We start from the raw sequence: 13,952 nt of genomic DNA, 5'->3' as shown, positions 1-13,952 counted from the left end.
TAAATCAGATTTTACAACTTATAAAATACTCATCAACTTATAGAATACAATCCAATCTATAAACTTGTAGTGTATTTAATTTTTATTTATGAAGCACGTAAAATTGTGAGAGAGCTTGCTAAAATAATGTACAGTTTAATATGTGTACTTGTAATGTACTCAATTGTTATTTGTTCTATAAAACAAATAAAATTGTAAGTAAATAATCGATTAAAATTTGATACTATTTATATTTAAAATTATAATATATTTTAAATAGTGTAAAGAGGAAAATATAAATATGAAAATACAAATATAGAATAACAGATATCGATAATATGGAAAGAAAGTGCAACATAAGCAGTATACACTAAAAAAAAAATTTAGTTAAATTAACTGGAAATCTGGTTGATGTGAACTAACGGTTCGGATTTTAGTTGAATCACAGATCAATTAGCTGAATCACAGATTAATTTTTGTTGAATTAATTGGAAATCTGGTACGATCAACTAAAATCTGAACCGTTAGTTTAATTCCAGTTAATTCAAGATTTTTTTTTTAGTACACGTGCGCACTTTTGTTTTTTGAATTTAAAAAATAGAACTTTTAAAGCTTTTTTACATATTTAAAATGTAAAGTATGTCTGAAAAATTGAATTTATGTAACTCCCTAAGCAAATATATTTAAATAACATTTAATGAGACTAGAATTATCAATATTTGACGGAATCATTCTTGAGTGTTTACTTTACATTTATGTGCTATATACATATAATTACGATTAAAATATCCTTTTATTATCTATATAACGAAACTTGTGTCTTTCTTCCAATATTATATAACCGACCTTCCTTATTGAATTAGTTTAAAGCTGTACATTGTAATCTATTACTTATGTATAATGCAACTGATGATATACCACTTATCGTTTTCGTATCGACTCTTTAAAATAGAATTTCTATATAGTATTAGAATTCTCTCTCTCTCTCTCTCTTTCTCTCTCTCTCTCTCTCTCTCTCTCTCTCTCTCTCTCTCTCTCAAATACTTGAGAATTCAGTTTTATAATTCGCATCATAACACTAATTCATGCGTATAAAAAGTACACTGAGAAAAAAAAAGCTAGATAAATATTTCTTTGAATAGTGCTAATAACATATTTTATAGAAAATCAATAATATTTATTTCAAACAAGTAATATTTTTTAAATTATAGAAAACTATTACTTGTTTTAAATAAATATTATTGATTTTCTATAAAATATGTTATTAGCACTATTCAAAGAAATATTTATTTAAATTTAGTTTTTTTTTTTTCAGTGTATGCATCAAATGAATATTTAAAAGTGTATGCTTAAGTATTTTGCAATTGAACTCTGTTTTATTTGCTTTAATAACAAATGTTAAATATATTAGAAAAGCTAGTTGATTTTTTACGCGATTTAGTCATTGAGTTGTAGAGCTGCTTGTCGCGCGGATAAAATTATGTAGTTTTTTGCACTATAACAAAAAATATTGTAATATTGTTAAATTTTATCGATTTTTAAAATTTATTTTTGAAATTTTTTGTTATGGTACAAAATATGTTGTATTAACGTAGTAGCCATCTTAACGTTTATAAATCTTTTATGCAAAATGTTAAAAGAAGATTGAGTTTATATGATAAATAAGATTAGATACTTTCATAACTCAGTCTTGTTCTTTGTAAAATGTAATTACTTGTAAAGGTTGAGTTATTACGTCTCGTGCACTTACACGATCTTATCAATAATGTAGCAGTTCTGAACTAACAAGTATCGTCTTGATATGCAGAAAAGCTCTGAAAAAATGAAGGATGATGTGGATGAAGAGGACTTCGGCATATCCTTTTCGGGTAATACGTCCGTTGAAAACACCGATAAAAAGACCGATAAAAAAGAAGAATATGGGTAAGTCAAGATTACCATATATTTGATTAGCATGCTAATAATTTCTTTTCGTAGTGATGCGATATTTGCAATAGGAATACATTTTAAATTTTATTATTTTATTAGAGCATTTTACCATTTTTATTACAATACATAAATCAGATGTAGATTATTTTTGTTAATTATGAATTCCCGACATAATATTTGTCGCAAATTTGAATTTTTATGTGCATGAATAATTGAATAATATTTTACATATAACGGAATAGCATTGTTTTACCTGCATGACGTACTCTTCAGTACAAGTATGATGTTATTTGCTAAGCTTACAGCTCGAGGAAGACAGACTTGATAAAATTAATGAAATAATCATAATTAATTAAATTGAAGATTACACTTTAAAGTTTAAACTAATCTACTCACTGTTAGTTTATTCATGGAAAAATACGCATAGAGCTCGTTCTCTAGTAAATCAATTGTAAATTGATCGAAGTGTTTCGTGTATGGGCGTTTTGATTTGAGAGCGTGAAGAGCTATTATATTTCAATGATACAGTTATGCTGCAAAAGTAGAGTTTACTGTTAATTCAATTATAGCTGTTTACGGATATAACTTTCTTAGGTAATCGTTGCTCTTCGGCTAATTAATCAGCCATAAGTGCGGAGCATTACTGCACTTCTATCTAATCGGCATCATCAACTTGTTGGTATTATGACACAGCTGATCAAAAGGATTTTGCTCTTTGAATTATTTAATGATATATCGGATTGTATGGCAAAGATTTTACACTAACTACCAACACCTTTACGTAGCTTTAAAATCGACAAATGTATTATTTATTTTGTTATTTATTTTTTTCTTTTTTTACGAAAACATTAAACTATAAATCTGAAATACTTTAAAATTATCTTATTATGATTCTATTGAGATCGAAATTAGAAATATAACGTTAAAATTGTATACATATGTATATTCTAATAAAATTTATTTTTATATTTATCAATAGTACATTTTAATAGTACATTTCAATAGTAATATTAAAATTTATCTTAATTCTAAGAAATATTCATTACTTATTGCTATTTTTCATATTGCCGTGAAATTATTTATAATTAATTGAATAACAGATACGAAAAGACAAAATGTTTTTCTTAAATTACTTAATATTACTTAATATTAAAATCTAAACAGTTTAATAAATCTCTAGATTTAATATTTTTAACAATCATAATAACAATTTTTTTACTTGTATCTAGAATGAGAACAATGGGATGTTTTTTCAATATTTTTGTGATATTTTACTACAGTCTACATATAAAGTTGTTACATCGAAATTGTAGACTATAACTTATTTGCAGACAAATAGAGAGAAAAGAATTCAATATCTCGCACGATCTTCGACTATATACTGCAATAAAAGAGTTATAAATGTATATTTACTTTGAATAAGAATTGATAAAAAAGAAGAAATGTCGATGTCACAAAAATACAGATTATTGGATTGTAGCGGCAAATATATGAAATGTCACGTGGAATAAAACCTTATCGAATAATACGACGTGCGCGCGATTACTGCGATTACTGTTTTGAGGATCACATTTACGAATTTTATTTGTCCATTCGTTTGAAACACGAACCGCATACAGTCGGAAAAAATCGCAGATATCAGATCGTCGCATTGGGTAGATCGGACCAGAAATACAATGCTTCGTTTGTTATACTCACACTGATAGAAATTTAGCAAACTGCGCAATCCATTTTTTAAACATTGACCTTCGCATTCTCTGCAATATCGCTTGATGCATTTGGACTCCATTATACTAGCTAAAAGTTATCAAAAAAATTGCAGATTAAAAAAATTTTTTTCTTTTCTAGATTTATTTATTCTTTTTTTAATGAAAAAAAAAATTTGGTAAATACCTGTCATGAATTTTAGCCCTGAAAAGAAGAAAATAATGGAAAAACTAATTTCTAATGATATATGCGAAATGACTTGCTCGATATTTTGCTGTAATTAAGTAAATAACTTTTAAATGAATAAGTAGACTCAAATAAACTTTTGCAAGAATATTTGTTGAAGTTTTATTAGTATATGTACACAATTTGATGTAATGCTTTTTTCTGATCAAATTTGCAAATAAATATAAGATGCAATTTTACATAAGAATTAAAAGCAAACAATAAATTAAAAATAACTTAATCTAATGAAAAAATTATGTTTGAATTTTATACTTAAACGTAATAACAATCTATGAAATTTTTAAATTTTTGGTAACATTATGAGATAAATACATCTTTAAATCACCCTTAAAAAATTATTACTCTCGAGTTTTCTTTAATATTTTTTAGTCACAACTTTATGTATCATAAAAGTCATATAAAATCCCCGCAATAGCTCATCATTCGACAGATCGAAGTCCTGATCATTGAAAATAAATTTTTCTAATAATAAACTATTTGTTTAAGAGAAGCAAGATATAAAAATAAACTTGCATTGACATGTTTAACTATGGTATATATAGTTAGTGCAGTTTAGAAAAATATATTAATACATATACATATATACAAGAATTTATGATATCTTGCATTATGAATCATAATTAACGATAAAATACAATTTTACTAACCATCTGCTTAATTAATTACACATTTAACTATGCAATCTGTACAATTAAATAATAATGTTATAATATTATAAGATTATACACACATATACACACTGATATTTTCATGTTATGCTGAAAGAAAATGATTCGTCGGTTGAATATAGTTAAAGGAGTACATCATACGAACGCATAATAATTCATAATGCGAAAGAGAAAGGAAAAACGGATACAACGGCTTATTTCATTACATATATGCTCCGAAACTTCTTTCTTATCGCGAAACTGCGGTGTGAGCGACGCCTAATAACGTATCGTTATCACGTCGGTCGCACGAATAGACGAGCGACGGGAGAAGTCTAGGGGAACGATTGGTCGTATCCGCGTGGGGGTAAGCGCTGATTGGTTATCGAGAGTGGGGGGTAGCGTTCGTCGTGCAGTTCACGTCCGACTGCCGTGAGTTGCGGTCTCGCTAGTACGCTCCATTCTGTTTCTTTCTCTCTCGCTTGTATTCTCCTTTCATCTTTTTTCTTCCTTTTCAATCTTCGGAAAAGGCTGCGTGACGTTCAGCGGCTGACACTTTGCAGATACCCGCGCATAAGTGCACGATGTTGCCACGTTGTCGCGGCGCGTCGTAATTTTTTTTTGGTGTGGTGTGTGTGAAAAACGCGTGGTTTCTCGCGCGCGTTACGTAATCATATCTCTCGCTTGTGGCCGGCAAGTAGTAAACAGGTGACGACGACGGAGGAACGAAGCGGAACGACGGCGTCGCGCCGATAGCGATTGACCTTTTAATAAAACGCAAACCGCGTCGCGTGTAAATTGCGCAAAATAGCAGCTGGCCGCTAATCGACGGTGTTTGGAATAAATCACCGCTCCGCATTACGGTGGACACTGTTCGGTATACTGTGTCAAGGCCGGCGGCAAGTTCGCGCCTCGTGTGTGTCAGTTCGGAGCGCATTTTTCTGCGCAATACCGGAGGAAAAGAACAGAGAGAGAGAGAGAGAGAGAGAGAGAGAGAAAGAGAGAGAGACGAAGAGACGAAGAGAGAAAGAGAACACATAGAAAAGAAAAGAGAAATTGCATCTTTGGTCACCCTGTATCGCGATCATTAAGACTTCGCGATTGCGAAGTTCCTCAAGATTTGTCTCTAATCTACAAGACGATGTCAAGGCCGGTGTCAACTTCCGGCGAACGTTTTACGAGTGGCAGAAAACGCATGACATAGCCGCCACTGTTCATCATCAATTGCACGCGCGCACGCATTTGCGCGTTCGTCAAATTGTCAACGAACTTGGTCGGGTTTGGATAGAAAATCCAAATATATACAATTTAGTTTTGGGTTGGCAAGTTTCAATGTAACGAATACTTGTGCGCGAAATCTGCAGGGAATAGAGTTTGCACGAAGGAACGTCGCACGGTCGATGTTTGTCGATAGAAACGCGAAACGCGATATATCGCGATAGTCGTAGCGGAGTACTCTCCCGCGGGAATACCATCGGAACATTCAACGCCGGCACTGTACGCTCCGGTACGATCAATAGATCAAGCTCGCCTAATGTTTGTCGTGGATCGAGGCGAGGCGAGAATTATCTCGACGCGCGAATAAGTTATCGAGCGACCGCGATTAATCACCGACTAACCGGCTAATTTTAATTCGACCGGCAAACAAGCGCCGTCGCCATTGCGATAAGGCGCCGAGAGAAACATCGATTCTCTGCTGACGATGTGTCTTCGTATGCTGCTGTTTTTCAGTTCTCCATAGCGAGTGACACGAGGCACACCTGCGGCCAACTACGACCTATGTTTAGTTGACGCAAACGAGCGGCTATTGAGTAAGCTGTGGATAAAGACGAGTCGCAATATCGACACCATAAAAATTATAAGACAATATCGACCGATAGACTGTAGCGAATTGAAAAATTTTCTATTTGAAATGGCAAACAAGGACGCGATGGGCGTACGTACTTTGTACGGGTAGACGTATAAGAGCCACTCTTTCTCTCTCTTTTTTTCTTTTGAAGACATTTATATGTATCTCGAAATATACAACATGCAGCCCACAGTATGTGGTCCGCCAAATATGTGGTACAAACGGCATCAGCAAGCATCCCTGAGGGATTTGCAACCCCCGCAACCCCCGCAACCCCCGCAACCTCCGCAGCCCCCGCAGCACCCGCGGCAACAGATTCTCCATCCGGGGATCGGCACGGATGAACACCTGCTGTATCAATCGCAGCAACAAATTCTCTATCCAAGGATGGATAATCTCGCGCCCCAGCCGCAGCAACAAACTCTCAATCGCATGAATAAACCTACGCATCAACCGCAGCAAGAAACTGATCCAGAGAAGAGTAAAAGCATGCCATCAAGGTCAGTCTCGTTGTCTTATTACGAAATAAAATCGCCGGGTGTAAAGCGGATTGGGTCCGCGTCCAATTCGTCCTGTTCCAATTCGATTGAGCGCAAACTTTATCAACTTTCAACCAACTAATGACGCGAAGTAAATTCCTCTACCTTCATCTAAACACAGTTTTTATTTTTTTGATAATATAACTTAAAATTATAATTTAATTTCCAACTTATATAATTTAATTTTTTTTACTACATATATGCGCGCGCGCGTGTGTGTGTGTGTGGTGCACACACACACACACACACACACAAAAACACATATATATGTATGTATATAACAAGATATAATTTTATTGACATTTTACCTTTAGCCTCACCGTGCGCATGTATAATAAATGATAATGAGAAAGATGTGTATTGATTTCACGGTACCACTTATACTCTACGAATTGCATCCAAATGAGGAATATTTCAGAATTCCGGATCGTCAATTTAATAATGTTAATTTATTTGATCAATCTGTAATTAGTCTTTCTTTAAGAAAATGTAGAGAGTTTATCATATATAATATATTTACTGCTGTTTTAGTATCTGTGTATGAAACGTTTCGAAGCAGTTTGAAACATTTATTTATGCTTTGAAATTGAATACTGAAAAATCATAAAGTTATACACACACACATATATACATATGTGCGTGTGTATAACGTGTAACACATATATATATATATATATATATATGTGCGTATAATTTTTATTATTTTTCAAGAATTCTATGTATTTCATATTATTATAAGCAAAACTTTATGTACAATATTAATATTTTATATTAAAAAAGAAAACTTACAATTAGTCGATATGTATATTTTATTATAAAACGACTTGTAAATGTAACAAATTAACAAACAGTAATAATTAGCTCGGTTTAAAACAAAAAAAGAAAACAATAGGAAAATTAAATGATATAAAAAAATATTATAAAATGTTGTGTATGACCATATGTATGAGTTACACGCATTTTCCAACAAATTTGAAAATGCAAAAATATTAACATTTTGTACCGCATATGTATAACATTGTATATGTATCTATTATATTTTAATACATGTGCATATGTATACACATTATATTTGCCATAATATATCAGCATTTACGGTTTGTGTATTTTAATGGCATATAAGGCCTTGACGTTTGCTCTATCTAATTGTAAGTATATATAATCGGTGTGTTGTCATTGTGTAAAAGTATTTTATTCATAGATATAAATGCATAGTTGCATTTTTGTAACAATCAACTATTCGATGGTGATTTATTCTCACCATAAACGCAACAATATCAAACACCATGTCTTATTTCTTACACATTTTATGATATTTTAATTCCGCTTATTTATTTGCCTTTTGTCTTCTCTCAAAAGTCTCCGATAATCTTTGACAGCTTCTTCAAAAACTGATTTTCGCATTTTCATTCAAATATTACTGCAATTAGTGTTTCCGTTTTGCATTATCTATTGTGTCAACGCATATTTATGGTCTGATTAAATCTGACATAAAAATAAGCGTGAATAATTTTGCAAAAGAATACAAATTTTATTGCTTTTTTAGTTTTACAATTTTACGTACCTATCTCTTCTCTATTTTTTTTTATACAAGCAATACAAAGTAAAAAAAATTTTTTGTTGAAACCATTAATCGATATTATCTTATTACTTATTCACAATATTACAAAACTACGTTATGTTTAATAACATTGAAGATTAAACGCGATTTTATCACAAAATATCTTTGTTGTGATTAGTTATCATAATCTAGAACTCATATCAGTAAACTTTACATTGAATTAATATTGTATAATTACGTTTATACACGGAAAGAACGGTTTTGCTAAAAAGTGTTAAAAAATTTAGCTAGCTACAAATCTAAAAAGAATTTTAATGGTTGAAATAATTTGAAAAGCATTCAAACACGATGAATAAAGTAACAAGAAATTTTAATATTCTTGCAAATAATTTTAATAATCTACATAATTATTTTGATGGTCCAATAAAATTATTTTTAGATTTAATTAAATATTTAGATACTGTTTGATTTCATAAAAATCGTTTCTTTCCATGTATATTATCCTAAAAAATTTAGTATACGATAAAAAATGAATTAAGATCGTTGATGAGAATAAAATAAAAGTTTATTATGCTGTTACATATTACGAATAAGTTATCTCGTTACAATCCGGAATAGATTTTTATCTCTAAGATTCAAAATAAAACATTCTATGTTATTTGACCTCTCATATTATACATATTTAAAAGTTTATATGATTTATTATTAATGACAGTTTGACTTGCAAATATGCATGGTAATATTATCACACATAGCCACCTCAGGAACTGATAAGTTTATACACAAGTAGCGTTAAAAGTATGAGAAGTCACGTGTCACACGTGACAATAATTGACTACAATAGAAACTGGCGACTTAAAAACTAAATGTGAATAATGTATAAAACTAAAGATTTTAATACATTTGTTATTTGAGTTATTTTATTCTAATCATCAGGTACAATGTAGATTTATGTATTATAACTAATTTTTAAAAAATTCTCGAAATCTCGAAATTCTCGAATCTTCTATTTTACAAAGTACGCTTTTTATTATCACCGTAATTGAAAATTACTTATAATATATATAAAAACAAAATATATCTTTATGAAAAAATACTATTGGACTCGCAAAAAAATTATTGGAAATTATTGGGAAATTATTCGCCTCCAATATTGTTCACTATTAATTCCAATAATTTTTTCACGAACCCAATAATACTTCTCCATAAGAGTAGATAATGTTTAAACTAAAAATTTGATAATTTTTGTGACTACGTTTTTTTTTTGTTTCAATTTTTTTCGGTGTAATTTTACATTTATTTTTTAAAATTGTAATCAGATTTTAAAATTTTATCTAGAAATGTGATTATATTGCTTATTTTTAAGAGTATTTTTAAGAGTTATAAATTTCTAGTAAAAGAAAACGGTGACCAACTATATAGAATGCAAAATATAGACGGAGAGAATTTTCTCTTAAAAATTACTCTGAAAATCGTGGTAATTGTGAGACAACGTAAACCTTGAAGAATTTTACCATACTTTTAATAAAATTTACTAAAATTTAGTACAATTTTAATAAAATTCGGCAAAGTTTTAGTAAATTTTGTCCAAAGTATAGTAAAATTCTTCAAGATTTACGTTATCCTACAATTACCACGATTTTCAGGATAATTTTTAAGAAAAAATTCTTTTCGTGTAGCATTGTTTTGCCTATAATTTTTATAATCTATTTTATTTTGTAACTGTTAATTTATTCATATATATTTATATATACAAATGTGGTTACTTATTTTCATAAAATTTATTTATGTTTTGTATTACCGGAAAACTATTCAAAAAGAGTGAATTGTTAGCAAAAAATATACTTTTTAATCAGAAATTTAAGAAAAATGTATTTATTTTTACAATTTGATTTATCTTGTAAGTTTATAAATTACAAAAGTCAGAAAATGGATACATTATCATGACGATACATAATATGTAGACAATCGACAATTATTACTAATAGTTACACGTGTACTTATGTTAAACTATGTCTAATCAATACGAAAGTCTTACCAAAGTCTTACGAGGGATCGTGTTCATCCGCTTTCTTCGAATCAAATATTATATCAAACAAGACAAGCGACTTATCGCATGAAGACAAATGCTGCATGGTTCTGTACGGTTCCGAATGGTTCTCTACGGCTTGATTTCACATGGCGAATTAATTTAACTCGACGACTTTTATAAGGAACGAAATAATAACGTTAATGATAGCCTATCTCGTTTACATGCTCTCAAGAGTAATCTTCGTGATAGAGCCAAAAGAGCAAAGGGAATATAGTATATATATATCATATAGTCGGTACTAGCTTTATATTTGACAATTATAGTATATGTCGGTGATTTATTTAATAATTGGTCATTGTGTGTTCCAAGAAAGGATTCAACTGGATAATGGATGAACAAGAAACTATAATTAGATCCTAGGATATATGAAAGAGAATATCGAATAATTACGGAATTATATAATTCAAAGATTAACTGTCGGAAACATTTGTGCTATAAAAATTAGAATATAAAATTGTATAAAGTAGCTGGTATGTGTCTCAAAGGTTTTGCAGTTTTTAAATCTTTATTATTATTAATTAATGAAGTGAAAAAACATGTATAATCACGGTTTTTTATTAACTTTAACGAGATAATTAGTTGTTTGTCGTATACCTCTTGCTCTTACTGGCTGCTGTTAATATTTTTTTACTATTTTTTTTATACATTACAAAGTTAGCAAAAATACAGATAATTAACATACTTATCTGTAATTTATGTCACTGATCGCTGTTCCTGACGTACATTGGATGGGAATATTTGCAAATCATTTGAGGCTTTTTGGTTTGCAAATCTGAGTTTCTCTGTACTTATGACGTCATTGCCGTTGAAAATAATTTCGATTGTAATGTTCATGTATGATCGCCTGTACCTTATTCGTTCACTCGCTCGTACCACCTCTCGATTCCGTGCAATCGATCTAATAAATATAAAACATTGCTGCATAATCCGTGTCGTTCGCTGATTCGTGTATACGTATTAAAATTATTGTAAATATAAATTTGCAACCTTTGTTTTGCTTTTGTACTCAAGTCGGATTTAGATTTTCTTATTAGTTATAATTCAAGTTTAATTATCGATAAGTCCAAATAATTTAAAAACTTAGATTTGCCAAAGTTAATGAAGTGTTAACAACATTACTTGTTTTATGATCACATAAGAGCATAAAGACTCATCTAATTTTTTTAAGCTTTTTGTAACTGAAAGCTTTTAACTGATTCGAAATTATTCAAAAACCACTCGAATTCGTCGCGGTTTTAAGGTTGCGGTTCATCCGATTATCAAGAATGTCGAGTAATTAATATGCCTATGTGTCATCTTCCTTTCGCGTGCTTTTCAGTAAACGACGAATAAAAAATACAACCTTTTCTGATTTTATAAAATACGATTCTTGAATACAATTAATTCGGAAGTTGAAGATTAATTCTTATTCTACTCCTGGCACAAAACTTAATATAACTTATTATTATTTTATAAAGATATTATCTTTGATGTTCCATAATTAAAAAGAAAAATAGAATTTAGTCTAGTCGTCATCTTTAGACGAATGTAAAAGATATTTGATGTTTCTAAGAAATATTTTCCTAAAAAGTATTTCCTAAAAAATTAAGCAAAAAAAATGTACAAAAAATTTTTTGTGCGAGAAATATTGGACGTTTGTTGTTTTGATTCTACGGTCTGTATATTATTTAAAAACGAAACGATTTTTTATATCAGTACTCTAAAACGTTTGATGTCGTTCTATGAATAAAAAAGCGCAAATCGAGACATGTTATGTGAAACAAACATCAAATAGCTCTTTTATCTCCATACTGCAGTTGCTTGTTTTCATTCTAAAATCGATTTATGTAACTGCGTCGAAAACATAAGTTTTATCAGATTGCTACGGTAAACAAGTAATAGCTTTAAGGGGATCCGGGAGTGACAGAGTTACCGACATTTTTTAGAGAACTTGGATTTTTGAATTGGAGTAACAGAATGCAAAATCCTTTTACAAGATTAAAGTACGCACAAAAATGAAGGGGGCGACATACGATTTGTTCTGATAAATAAAAAAAAGTTGTTATTTATTAGTCACCTAACGATAATATTTGCTTTATACGAAAAATCTATAGTTTATATGTATCAAATAATCACGTTGCCCCCTAGAAAAAACTCAGGAATAATATCGTGCAATTAGAAATAAGATTAAAATCCTAAAAAAAAAAGATTTGCATTCCACAAATTGGAAAATGAAAAAAACGAAAATTTAGGTTATGTACACGTAAAAGTTGATAAGTAGAGCAATATGAGAAAAAATTTTTTTCGTTTTCAATATAAAATCCAATTCATAAATTGATATTTAATATCAATCTACATTAATTCTGGAAAAAGATTTCTAAATCTATACAAGAAATACATATGAAATCTCATTAATGATGTGCACGAATGGCTCTACATTATCGACCTTGATCAAATTGCAAAGGCACTCCTGGATCCCCTTAAGATATATGATTTGCGTTACAGAACTTATAAAGTTAAATTATCCTTAAATAATGTTAAATTATCCGTTTATCACATTACTACAGACATTTAAAATAGAAATTATTATTTGATACTTGTGTACTTAAATGTTTTATTCATTAATTATAATTAATTAATTATAATGCATATATCTTTAACAAAATTTTAAATAAATTCGAAATTTAGAATTAAACTTAAAATTTTTTTTCAATTATTTAAATTACAGTTTAAGATCTTTGAACAGAAACAATACAGAACCTTTCAAAGCACACATTGAATATATTTGAATATTACGAATGGAGAAAAAATATGTCAATAATTAGTAAAGGCTAGTGCGAAAGGGTTAATGTTACTTTGAAATTAATTGAATAGCGTTCGAAGCAAGAAAATCTTGAATAGTCGTCTTGTTTGCTGATCACCGCTCATTCGCAGGTCATTCATACTTTGTCATTATTTGAACCTGTTTGTACTGCCTAGGCCTCATTGATTGGTTTGCCGAAATTGCCTGTAGAAACACGTAACCTTCAAACGTAGTCGTAGTCAGAGGTGAAGGCTAAAGACAACCGCGAGTTTCTTCTGCGCGTTTAAGAGGATTCTAAACTGCTCGTCAAACTTGATCGAGGTCGATAATGTAGAGTCATTTAGGCACGTCATTAACAAAATTTTGTATGTATTTCTTTTATAGATTTAGAAATCCTTTTCCAGAATTAAAGTTTATGTATTATGTTTATTGAACACACTGTTATCGTCTATACTTTAATTGTGGAGAAGGATTTTAGAACAAATTGTACAATTTTGTCGATAAAACAGATAGGATCCCCTTAAACACGGAAAACTTTTTTTCTAAAGTTCCTAGGCTTATTCTAAAAGCACAGTATTGTTCTTTGCTAAAATGCCAAGTGCGCCTCATGCTTATTTTATA

General features: G+C 30.1%; 1 protein-coding gene across 7 annotated transcripts in view; it reads left to right on the top strand.

Annotated features, from left to right (window-relative positions):
• The window catches only part of LOC105839936 (aryl hydrocarbon receptor nuclear translocator-like protein 2), a 110,139-nt gene that overhangs the window by 23,686 nt on the left and 72,501 nt on the right, over positions 1-13,952 (top strand). For 5 of the 7 annotated variants that reach the window (XM_036283181.1, XM_036283179.1, XM_036283180.1 and 2 more), the window contains one exon: positions 1,787-1,902. In XM_036283181.1, the coding sequence (XP_036139074.1) occupies positions 1,802-1,902 (101 nt within the window). In that variant the 5' untranslated portion in view covers positions 1,787-1,801. Of the gene's footprint in view, positions 1-1,786; positions 1,903-3,039; positions 6,858-13,952 lie in introns of those variants that run through there. The other 2 variants (XM_036283176.1, XM_012686593.3) reach the window with 1 other exon arrangement.

Source organism: Monomorium pharaonis, chromosome 2 (assembly GCF_013373865.1).
Source record: "Monomorium pharaonis isolate MP-MQ-018 chromosome 2, ASM1337386v2, whole genome shotgun sequence".
In the NCBI taxonomy this organism is placed as follows: domain Eukaryota; kingdom Metazoa; phylum Arthropoda; class Insecta; order Hymenoptera; family Formicidae; genus Monomorium; species Monomorium pharaonis.
This window is presented reverse-complemented; position numbering and strand designations above follow the sequence as displayed.